Source organism: Melospiza georgiana, chromosome 4 (genome assembly GCF_028018845.1).
Source record: "Melospiza georgiana isolate bMelGeo1 chromosome 4, bMelGeo1.pri, whole genome shotgun sequence".
NCBI classification, from domain to species: Eukaryota; Metazoa; Chordata; class Aves; order Passeriformes; family Passerellidae; genus Melospiza; species Melospiza georgiana.
The window spans coordinates 67,405,697-67,418,115 of NC_080433.1; the positions used below are offsets into that span (position 1 = coordinate 67,405,697).

Below are 12,419 nucleotides of genomic sequence, written 5' to 3' on the forward strand. Positions count from 1 at the left end.
TGCCCTGTAAATTTTTTTGAGGTCTTCAGAACTGAAATATCTTGATATTTCAGAGGAAAACATGTAGAGTTTCTTCTGCTCATTCTTTAGTTGATAAAGGCCATGGTGTCTGGCCTTTTTTTTTTTGCTTGATGTAGGAACAAAAAACTTGTTTTTACTGTCATTTAATGGCAGCAGATTTCATGAGCTTGTCTTGCTAGTAGAGCTTGCTCCTTTATAGGGTGGTCACTTTAACTGCAAAGCTTTATTTTTGTGGCTTCAAATTGTGTTTGATCCTGTACCTTGGAGAAAGTGGTAGTAGCACTTCTGGAGGAAGGAAGGAGGTGGAGGAAACAGAATACCTCTGAATACAGTGTGTATATATATAAACTTTAATATATTCATACTGAAGAATTGATGGACACTTTAGTGGCATACAGACTTGTGTTGACCTGAGCCCTTCATGACCATGTTCAGAGGTAAGAACACTCCCTGAGGTGTGCAGCAGGCTCTCGTTGTGGACTCTGTTAGTCCAGCAAAGCTTTTACCTGCTGCAGTAAGGATGAGACTGCTGTGCCAGCACAGAGTGCTGCACTGCCTGACTTGTTTGTCTGTAGGCAACATGTGGAACCAGCAGGAGCGTATTCCTATCCTGGGAGATGTTTGTGGTGTGCATGAAAGTGTACTGTATAAATCTCAGTGTAAGAGCTGATGTGTATATGCTTTTTCAGACAGTGCAAGTCTGATTTGAGTGATTATCTCTGCACTTGCAGAGATAATTATTCCCTTGAGACCAGAATTCTTAGAATGAGAGCTGTTGTCTGCAGTTGTGTGATAGTGGAACTATAGGCTGCTCTTCAATTTGTAGGAGTTTTTTTGCAGTTTTATCTAAGTGGCCTTGGGGTAGATATTTTGTATGTTTGAATTTTGGTTAGGAAGTTTCTCATTCATCTTTCCACCTCCTGTTATTCATTAATATTTTTTCTCGTGTATCTTTCCTTGGCATGAAGTCCTCTAACTGAAAAAACCCCACAGCTGAACACTTTAAGCAGTAGCTTGATCTGTATGCCTACAAGAAAGAGAACTAAATCTATTTCATTTGAAACTGTGTGAAGGAAAAAGATGATGTTATTGAAAGTCTATCTGAAAGTAACTTTCTTCAGGGAGTTGAGTTACATGAGAGGCAATATTCCTGAAATGAGGTGCTGTTACAGGTGTAGGAGGCAATACAGAAAAAGCTCAGAGAGTTGGCATAAGAATTATTTGTGTCCTTTTAGACAGTATGTTTAGACAATAAATTTCCATTTAAAATCCAACTGTTGATTAAGAATGAGTAGACACTTTCTATCTTGGGTGAGAAGAGAGTTAAATTAAAAGATATTCTTGTCCTCAGCTCTTGTTGTAGGGAGCAGTGAAGATCAATGAAATATCTTGGCATTTTCTAAAATTGCATAGGTGCAATTAAATAGTCTATTTTTCTCAGTATTTATTTGCTCATTTACTCTTTGTTTTCCCTACTATAAAAATTGGTCATTTTCTGACAGATATTTTTCTGAAAATGCTATTTTATTTTCAATAATAATAATAATGTTACTAAAGAGGTGGCCTAGAAAGGTGTGAAAAATTCATTTTTATAAGGCTTTCTTTAATCTTTAATAATTTATGTCCTTAATTAAAAACCCAGAATTTCTGTCAAGATTGTCACACAGTGCTTGTAACACACTCTGCAAGTTATCTTATTAGTTGCTTGTTCTATTGTCATAGTGAGGTCCCAGCCAAAATGAAGGGCCCCATTGTGGTCCCAGTGTATGCACAAATAGTAAGAGAATACTGAAAGGCTGCAATCTAAACAGGCAGGGCAGACAAAGAGCATATTATCCTGATTTTAGAGATGGGATACTGAGGCACAGAAAAATCTAATCAGGGTCATGCAAGAATGTTGTTTGGGAGCCAGGAATTAAGCCAGCTCTCTCCTTCAGTCCAGTTGTACTGCCTTAAACCAGAGTCACTCTTGTGCAGAAGATAATGCAGCTTTGCAGGCGAGGGTGTGAGTGCCAGTTGTGTCTTGCTGAGTGTTTATGAAGGAAACACCAGTTAGAGGATTAAAGTCTGCTTCATGGCAGTCTGCACAGAAGAAATAGGAATGAAGGGGTTTTTGTGGCCATGGGATTTTTCTCCTTAGGACTATTTTACTGCAAAGATAACTTTTTCTTAGTGCGTGTTGAAGAAAATGAAAGAATAAAACCTGCTGTCCTTGTAGTATTTCATTACTAGCACTCCAAATGTTGGAATTAGTAAAAGTATTGCAAACTAATTGGATTTAAAACATTTCTTTTTGCTCCAAATTCAGTAATCCCTAATATGACTATTAGTAGTCCCTAATATGATATATTCAATATTTCCTTAAAAAAATACCAAAAGAAAATGTCAGTAAATGTCAAAGAAGTTCTTTTTCTTTCAAATATATATTTTTAGTTCACTAATATTTGTTCACTTAACATAGGATCATTGAAGCTATGAGAAAAATGGGGGAAAATAAGGAAAAACCACTTTTTTTTTTTTTCACTCTGACTCACTCTAAAGAACAAAGGTACTGTTGTGAAGTTTACAGATGGGTTGTTAAATTACTTTGATTCTTTGTCAAGCAGCATTTGGTATCTCCAGAGCTTCATCTTACTGCTTCTGCAGGACCAGTATGTTCATGGTGTTTCCAAACCTGTTTAGTTTCTTTGGCTATGTATCAGAAAGCTTAATCATTTTCATGCAGAAAAATCAGAAGCTGAAGCACTGTATTTCTGTGAGTTACTGTAGTTAATTTGCAGATGACATCTCTTCCTGTGTCAAGGTGTGTTTTCCCAGCATAGAAGTTGTCAGAGTCCACCTGCTGCAGAAAGTATGGATGTGGCACAACCCTCTAACTGTTGCTGAAGGTCAAATGTCTGATTCCAGAGGGTTATCCATCAATCTGAGCTGAAATTTAGTGCCATCATCCATGAAGGGTACTGCGTGTGATGACAAGTCTCATTTGCAGTGAGACTTCTCTTGATACATATTTGAGAAGGAAAGAATTGTTCTGTTGCTCTGTGGTGGTTTGTGGAGACTGCCTAGTCAGGGTGCATGAGGTTCATTTTGAATTATGAGAGAAATGAAGATTATTTCCAGCCTTTCCTCCCTTATGTCTGCCCGTGGGATGTTAAGAAATCAGAATTCTAATGTAGAGATTGATGCTTTTCCTGCACATTCCCTATCCCTTGTATGCACACCTGTGTGCAGCCATGCTCTCTCAGAGGTTTTTGGTAGTGATATATGTGAGATCTAAGAGAAATCCACTGTATCTGCAGGGTTACAAATCTCTAATCAGCTCTTTGCCATGCTTTCCATACTCAGGAGTCTGGGGACAGTTATGCTGTATGTTACATAGATGGAATGTCACTTCTTCTTCTGGATATGGAGTACATGGTCTGGATCCTTAAATAATGTGTCTTTTTTCCTTGCTGTCAGTAATTTAATTTTTGCTGTCATTTGATAATACTATTGCTGTCCTGAAGATTTCCAGACATAAGCAAGATGAAATTTGTAGCTGGAGGTGATATCTTTAATTAGACTAAATGTATCTGGTTGAGAAAATAGAGATATTTGGTGGCACACATCTCCTTAAATCCCAAAAGCCACATCTAAATGTAAACCTGTTGTTTGAAAATAATATTTACATTTACATTACTCTTCTAGCTTGCTTTTGAACACATTAAAAGTCTTTTCTTCCTTGTGTTTTGCTCACCTAGATTTTTGAGGGATATTTGGTAACTGATTTGTGGAAAATTTGATTTTGTTTTGGGATTTTTCTTTGTTTTTTTTTTTTTCATTTGTTTGTGTCTTTGGATCTTAAGATGTTTAACTGGTATCCTGTTTTACAATGTAGCAGGATTTTCTTCTGGGTACTGACTGTACAGTTTTATAAAACAAACTACATAAGTAGTTGCTATAATTCCTGAAATATGTTGTATGTAAAATAGAAGCCAGTTCAAAATTCAGGTTCCTGAGGAAGAAACTCCTTTAGATAATTTCCCTTAAGTACAATCTAATAATTAAGGAAAAATGTAAGAACAGTTAATGATTTTGTAGCTGTTACTGGAGTTGTTACAGTTGCCTCATGTTCTTATACAATTACATTTACCTTACTGAAAACTAGATACTTTGTAATTGAGTGATGTCCATTTCAATTACAAACATTGGTTTTATTGTCCTCACTTTGCTAAACTGACATGAAAAACTGAGATTTTTTGGTGTCACAGGTATGCAGCATACTTTTTGATGTGTGAGTTTTGTGTTTTCCAGTATTCTTGCGATATGTTGATCTGCTAGCCCAGACAATTCTGGTCCTCTATTGCCAAATTACCTTAAACTGGGATGGCAAATAGCCTACATAAATGACAAAAAAGCCTTCAGAATTACGGAAAAACAACATTGTCACATCTTCCAGTGCTTATTTCATTCTTCTCTTTATTGGTATGTAGTGTCTTATGCAAAACAGTAATGCCAGTGTTGCATAGTGTACTTTATAATCCCTTCCAAACAAGATTGTTACAAAAGATATGCAGATATGGTTAATCCACAGTATTTCTTTAGATCACTGGTTCCCAATTATGAACTTTTGTTTTTTCTTTCATTATGGCTCTTTGGGAATAGAAGGCACATTTCCATCTTGGGTGCCATTTCATAACGCCTCGATAAGGCCGCGGAGTACAAAGTCTTTCTGCGTCACTGGGGCTGGTATTTGTTGTTTACCCTATAATTAATGAACTATTGCCAGCATTCTTTAGGACTGCCACTGTCCTCATGATTGCTGTAACCTGGGAGGCAGCATGCCATTCAGCCAGACTGGGCTGGTTTAAAGGTGTCATGACCCTGACTCTTTACCACACTGACACCTAAGTCTATTTGCTGCTTTTTACCTATTTTTTTTTCCTTTATGATGATCATGTTTCATTTATTATTGCTGCTCTTGAGAAGGCCAGTATTTCTGTTTTCTTTATCATTGATTTTCTTTCTCACTTGACTTTTTAGCATGCAGAAACTTAAATTCCTTGTATTAGCACCTGAAGGGCATCAGTCAGGACTTCTGACAGTTGTGTTTGGTCCTGTGTTAATTCTGTTATGTATATTTTAATTTTATTTTGTCCTCAACTTCATGATTACTTCCATGACCTGCATTTTTCCATTAGAAAATGATCTTGAGCATTACTTTGTGGTTCTGACCCTGAAGTTAGCCACTATTTCAGCAGGATTTTGGAGTAAATGACATCCAACGATCTCTTTCAGTCTAAATCATTCTGTGATTAATTTGCAACTGTGACTGACATTTTCAGGGGTAAAATGCAATTTATTCTGGCGAACTAATTACTGAAGTGACTTACTGGTTTTCGTGTAAGAAAGGAAAACTGCACTCGGGGGAGAATAAGCTCATGTTAAATGGAAAGAGTGTGACATTTATTTCTATGATAAGACCAACCTGTCTATGCAAGTGTGTTTAACTGCTGTCTGAATAATGCCCTGAAGATTGTCTTCTTATTGTTGCAGTTTCAAGTTTCAATTCACCATTCAAATTACTTAGTTTTTTAAGCAATCTCAAATGTAGAAGTAATCTACTGCACTGAAAGATTTTGTACTTTACTCCAGTTCTTGAATGATGTACAGATTTGTTGCTTCTGTGGAAGAAGAGGGAAATACTGGGCACAATTCTGGACATAGAGTTTAAAAATGTGTAGCTCCAGGAGCTGGAAGAATCACATATATTTTGGTTTTGTCCATTGCCATTTTTGCCATTGCTATTTTTTTTTAGCTTTTCTCTTTAATTTTAAACCAGTGTGCAGTGTGTCTTGAATAGTCTTTCCCTTCCCCTCCTCACTCCCCTTTTCTCTCTTGGCACATAAACATCACTAATATTTTTAAGAGCAGTCTTTGTAGGTATATTTAGTGGAGCAACTGATATATTAGTGAACGTTTAGAGTGTGTATAATTTATAGCAAAAGATCATCATTAAAATTTGATTTCCCACGCAATACTGTGAGGTCTTACTGTTTGACAACCTTAATTCTGCAATGGAAGAATGTTTTAGATTATTTCTAGCTTGTGTTTTATTATACAGTGGGATGTAAATGATTATGAATTATATAATAATAGAGAAGGAACTTCATGTAAGTCATCTGCCTTGGATTGTTACTAAAAATAATTCCTTTCTGTGTGTTATTGGAGAAGATAAAAAGTCTTATCTGACACCTGCATTTTTGTGTTTGTGCCACAATTTGCAGAAGCAACATTTTCTATTTTTTCTATGATATTTGTGTTCTTAATGCACATTTCACCAAATTGATGTCTTACAAAACTATGTCATATGGCTGCAGCTGTCTTTTTTATTTGCAAATGTTAGTAATATAACACCTACAGGCAATAGTTGTATTCATTTTTCAAGTGCTATAGCGAAGTATACACAAATAATAATTTAACATTTTGATCTATGAAAGTAATTTTGAACAGGCAGCATTCACTGTCTCAGATTTCCACCTATATAGAATATCTTTCCCATGATATGGGCCTTTTTGCATGCTGTTAGCTCAGTAGCTCATTTCAAGCAGGCTTTTGTCACTATAGTATCAAGGGGCACGGCTGTGACAGCTGTGGTTCATTGTGAGGGGATGACAGTTCAGCACTGCAAGGAGTGAGGTATGTGTGGATGGCCCTTACTGAAAAATAAGTTATCACTTCTTTTTGCCATCAAGAGTCTACTTTGAATGTGCTGGAAGTGTCTTCCAGTAGAATGAGGTGACTGTGATGGGGGCTAGGGAGTGCTTTTACCTTGTGGGAGGGCTGGGCCAGTGTGTGGTGAGTCATGCATGCTGTGGTCACTTTTTTCACTTTTAGAGGGAAGGCAGTTTTTGGTAGAAAATAAATACTGTTCACATTTGCTTTTCTGTCCTTCCTTATTCTTTTTGTACCCTGATAATTATTTCAGGAGCATTTGATAGTCTATCATCTTATTCAATAATTATCTGTCTTTTTCAGTGGTCTTGCCTCTTCCCATGAAAAAGCCTTTCCTGAGCTGACTTTAGAGACATGTTTTCTTCCCCAAAAGTAATCTTTTCTGAAAAGCTTATCATGATTTTTTTCTGACTAAGCAGGCAGGGAGATGTGATTATTGCCTTTAGAAGACAGTATTTTGTTTGGAGAGGCCATTGTCTTTTTTTGTTGCACACGGAAGGTCTAAATTGTCAAATGACTGCAATCTGATCTAAGAAAGATACCAGTGTCTAAAATAATCTTTCAGTCTTGGTTATTTTGAGTAGGACATGGTAGCATTGAACTGTTCTTATTAAAAATAGAAAAACTTGTCTGAAAAGATATATAGCTGTTAATCTTTTCTGCTTTATTTTAAATTTCAAATGTTTCTTGCTTTATTCTCTGATCTGGATTGTATTTGTAGTATTATTGCACCTAATAAAGTGTATCCCCAGTTGGACTTTGTAGTGAGACAATATTAATATGTTGTGCAATTTGAATTGGAAAGTAATTTATATCATTACAAATCACGAATTTAATCATGAAAATAGATTTGTGCCAATCTGGAAACATGAATAAACCAAGAGAGGTAGTGCTTGAACTTAAAGAATTTTCTTTTCTTAAAAACTCCGGCATAGTAAGAGTTTTGAGGAATCTTAAAAGCCTGAAAGATGGTGTTTAATTTAAGTTTCTTTATCTATTGTGATTCAATAATAACAGTATATTTGTATGCTGTGATTCTTATTTTCAACCTGCAGTCTTGTGTCTTCAAGATTCTTGAATTATTTTAAGTGGACTTTTGAGTCCACTTTTGAGGGAGCTGATAACTTCATACAAAAGACTCAAATTTGCAATGGACTACTTCTAGGCACCTGCAAAATGAAAAAACTTCCAAAATGCTGCTTCAGGATGTCACTTACTCTGCTTCTGTGCATCCTTTTGATGCTATGTATCTCATAGCAGCATTTTGGTTTGTTTGCCTACATGTCTGTGCAGTTTCTTTGTATATTAACCCATATGGAGTATGAAAAAATCCAAAACCTGGAATGGTGCAATTCAGCTGTTAGGTGCAGTGGTGTTTGCCAGGGTAGTGGAGCAGGCTCACAGGCCTTTGCCTTCATTGCTCTGGCTCCTTGGCAGTGCCTGATGAAAAGATAGATGGTTTTGTGATCCTGTGAACTAATCTGCTTCTTTTTCCCACCTATGTCCTTGAGTGGTTTTTGCCAATATTAATACCTCATGTTTTTTATAAGTTACTCCCTGTAGCCAGAAATCATAAAAACTCAGACCCAGCCAAGCTTTAGGCACCTCTAAGCTGGACATGTTTTAAAGGCTAGGATACACACATGTGAAGATTAAATGAACTTAAGGAATTTAAACTGGAAAACAGTTGTAACTTTTCTGTTTGTGGAGGGCAAAGTCTCTATGTTTTTGTTAGAAGATTGTCACTGTACCTTTCAAACAACAGAAAAATAATTTTAAAATGTTTAACCATTTAAAAAATAGTTCATAACTGTAATTAATAGATGTTTTTGAGCTGAGACTTTGTGTCAAATCATATCCAGAAGAAATACTCCTTTCTGTGGAATTTACAGTGCTGTTATTGGAAATCTGTAGGTTGTGATCAAAACTATCCAGCTAAAAACTGCCATTTTGAAATAATTTTTATGGTCACTGAATTATCATATTAAAACAATAAATAGAATTAAAAGGCCTGTTTTAGTGACTGCTTAGGGGTTTCTTTATCTGTTTTACCAGTAAGGAAGATTTGATTGAACCTAACTTTGGCTTCACCAGAATACCTCACCACCAGCATTCTTTTAAATTTAGGCTGAAAAGTTGTCATGTCTGGTTAACCTTACAATTGATTTCATAGCCTGGTACAAGCAGTTAGAGAAAGAAAGGGTTTTGGTTTTCAGTGGATAAAGGAGCAATGCACATCATATCATACTATGAAATACCTATAGGTTGGGGCTGGTTTGTGCCCAAGAATTCTTGAATGAGCCTCTTTGGTACTGCCTGTATTACCATGAGAGTGATGCCCCCTTCCTCTGGGCTTTTTGGGAGCTGAAGACATTTGGCACTTCATCATGCCAAGCACTGCTATCATAAACAGTGATGTTACCTACAATGCCAGAGGCCAGGGCAAAATTATTTATGAAAGTAGTTCTAGGGCCAAAATAATTGCTTTAGTAAAGAACTAGTGAACTAAGGTCCTTGCTTGAGTCAGTTTTTGAAATAAATCACTATTTTTTAGAAGTACGTGACTTATTGGAGAAGTAGAATTTAATTGTTGATGTTTATCAATCACAGCTGCTGTTTTACATGTTTGTTCTCTTGATTTTCCTCCATTTGTAAGTTCTGTAACAGATTTCAGATGCTTCTGAGTAACACCAAAATTTACATTTTTATTTTTATAATGTGAGAGGTAGTGTGATCTGTGGGGCCACTACTTGGCATGGGGTTACCAGTGCAGCAGCACATTCGTTAGCAACACTGGGTATGGTGACATGATCCCACTGAAATGCATAAAAGTGACTCGAGTTTCTGTCCTCCAAGCTGTGGTGGATGAGTGTGTGTACTTGTTCTTAAGGTATACCAATGAAGAGTAGAACAGGTTACCTCACTTGTAATGTTAGAGTTCTGAGGACTTCAGTTAGTAATTTAAGCCCATTTTACTCTGTTTGTAATGGCTTAAGAATGCATGTATTGCATTATGTGTTTCATCTGAGAGGGACAAGTGCCTGTCATCATCTGACTGTACCTGTCTGGATTTCATTAAATTCCTCATACCATCACCAAGAAATACCTTATTAACCAACTTTGTCTCTTCCCACAGTATTTGTTGGGGGCAAACAGCAGGGTGTCAGAACTAGGGAAGGGGATTTGCACAGAACCAGAAATTTCATATGGCATGGCATTCCTGGTGTATTTGAAGCTGTAGGATCCTTGACCTTGGTTACTATAACCAGCTTTTAAGCAGAAGCTTTTCTCAAGCAACTTAGAGTCAAGCTTAGAATATTGTAACACAGAACATAACCTATGCAGCATGTTTTCTGTAAGGATCTTTAGGCAGAGATTTTTAAAAATTTATTCCTTTATTGTTTTAACATTTGACCAGTACAGAAATGCTTATTCCACTTCTTGGCAGTAAGTGTTAAGAAAAGGTGTTGCAGTCTGTGTTCTGACTCAGACTGAGGGATGAGACACAGCATTAGTACAGGACCTTGAAACCCAAAAGAGGGAAAAAAATCTCTTTAACATACTAAGAAGCTCTTATGGAGCAATGTATACATTTGCTTTGTGTAAATTAATATAACAGTAATGGCCCTACAGTATTTTCAACTTTTTTTTTCTTAATAGATATTTAAAGCATAACTTCTAATTCTTGTATATATTTTTAACTTTCCCACAGATATGCACTTATTTGGCCATTATCCAGCTCATGATGATTTCTATCTTGTAGTGTGCAATATCTGCAATCAGGTAGTCAAGCCACAGGTTTTCCAGTCACACTGCGGTAAGTGAATGTTTTCTTTCCTGAATTACAGTGCCAAACTGGCGTATGGCTCTCGTAAGAATCATTGCAACAATCATAACAGAGGCATTGCAAATAGACTTTTGTGGTTATCTTGTGTTCTTTCCACAGAAAATACCAGCAATGCCTTCAAATAAGCATGTTTCCTGTAGAGGAAGTTGAATTAGCTGTTCTGGAAGCTGAGCTTTTCACGTTGAACTTGTTACACTAAATTAACATGTTACAACAAATAAATCCTGTTAGCTAGAGACTAGCTAGGCTAAAACTATTATGACCTAACATTGGATTGTCTTTTATCAAAACTGCAGATTGAGATCTATGATACTGATCTACATCAATTAGAAGTTGGATGTTATGGATTGTTTTCTGATGGGATTAATGTGTATCTATATATAGGGTATATTTTTATATTTATCCAAAGGTTTAAATTTTGTACAAAATTAGCATTTTGAAGCTCATTTCTTAAATAAACATTTTTCTAGAGAGTCTTGAGAAGCACATGCATATATTAATTTCTCAGTTAGCATGACAACAAGGTGATGATTTTTATGTTGACTATTTGAAAGCAGAATTACTTCAGTTAGAATTTTTTAGTATTGACTAACAAACTAATTTATTTTTGAAAAACTTGATATCAAGGTCTGGTTTATTTATTACTTATCTAGTGGTTTATTTGTTGTTTGTCCAGTGATTTGTTTCTGTGGTGATTTTTTTGTTGTTTTATTTTTTTAAGGTGTGCAAAGGGTGACTGGACTAGCTTTGTATAAGGTTTAATAAAATTTAGTTTAATCAAAATAATTTGAAAGTGGTTGCATAATAATGAAAGGCAGTTACTATGAGGATGGAATCAATTAAATACATGAAGGAAAAGAATAGCTCAGCTGGATTTTACTTGTCTAAATACAAGTAAGCTTCACAAATCCTGTACCTCTTTTAGTCTTTTTGTCATCAAAGCAACTCAGTAATGGAAAAAAGTAAGTGGGATGGACAGAAAATAGTTTATTTACTTTTAAAGACTATTACCTAAATACTGGGTTGTGTTTGTATGGATAGACTGCTAACAACAAACCAGGAGTAACTGCTTTCACCTTGGGAGGCAGGTCTAGGACTTGCCACCAGCTTTGACCTAGATTGAAATAACAGTGAAAAAATGGTTATAGTGAAATGCAGCTTTCTATCCAGTGAATGAAAAAAGGGCTAGAAGTATTTTCTAGGGTGAAAAAAAAGCTTATTAATTTAATGGTGGGGGCAAGTGTTGATTTTAGTGTATTAACAAGCCATCATGCTATTTTTTTTCACAATGTGTTTATTGCCCTCGGTCTTGTATGGTTCCTCTCTGCCCAGCTTCAGGTATCTTATGATTGTTTCAGTAACAGAAAAGCTTCTCTGTATGTGGCTGTGGGCACATAAACATGGGACTTGTGCATGGATAGAATGTGCTTCAGGACAGAAGGAGCTGTGGGAGGCCTTGCTGTGCCCTTCCAGAGCTGAGCTCTTTCCTGGCCATTAACCTGGTTTGGTGAGCAGTGTGAGAGCTGGTCCTGTGTTCAAGTAGTAGGCACATAGAATAATGCTCCTGCTAGATGGGAGTCAATTCCTCTGTGTTAGAAGGGATTTTTGAGCTCTTTGTAAGTAATTGCCATCAGTGTTAGAGTAATGCATGTAAACTACAAAGATCCCATGAGTTACTGTCTGCTTTTCTCCATTATTCCACTTTGCTTACTATTCCCTTCATCTTCATTCTAGCAATTCTTTTACACTGGGTGATTGAATGTTAAGTTATGAATTGCTTGATTTAGGAGCCTAAGGTCAATAAAGACTTGGAAAAAAAACTGTTAACAAACCCCCA

The 12,419-nt window shown here is 36.2% G+C and overlaps 1 protein-coding gene across 4 annotated transcripts in view; it reads left to right on the forward strand.

The window, feature by feature from the left end:
* ATXN7L1 (ataxin 7 like 1) overlaps window positions 1-12,419 on the forward strand; it is a 110,580-nt gene that overhangs the window by 25,001 nt on the left and 73,160 nt on the right. For 3 of the 4 annotated variants that reach the window (XM_058022387.1, XM_058022386.1, XM_058022388.1), the window contains exon 3: window positions 10,448-10,552. The exons of the other annotated variant lie outside the window; for it this stretch is intronic. In XM_058022387.1, coding sequence (XP_057878370.1) covers window positions 10,448-10,552 — 105 coding nt within the window. The remainder of the gene's footprint in view (window positions 1-10,447; window positions 10,553-12,419) is intronic. 4 annotated transcript variants of the gene reach the window in all.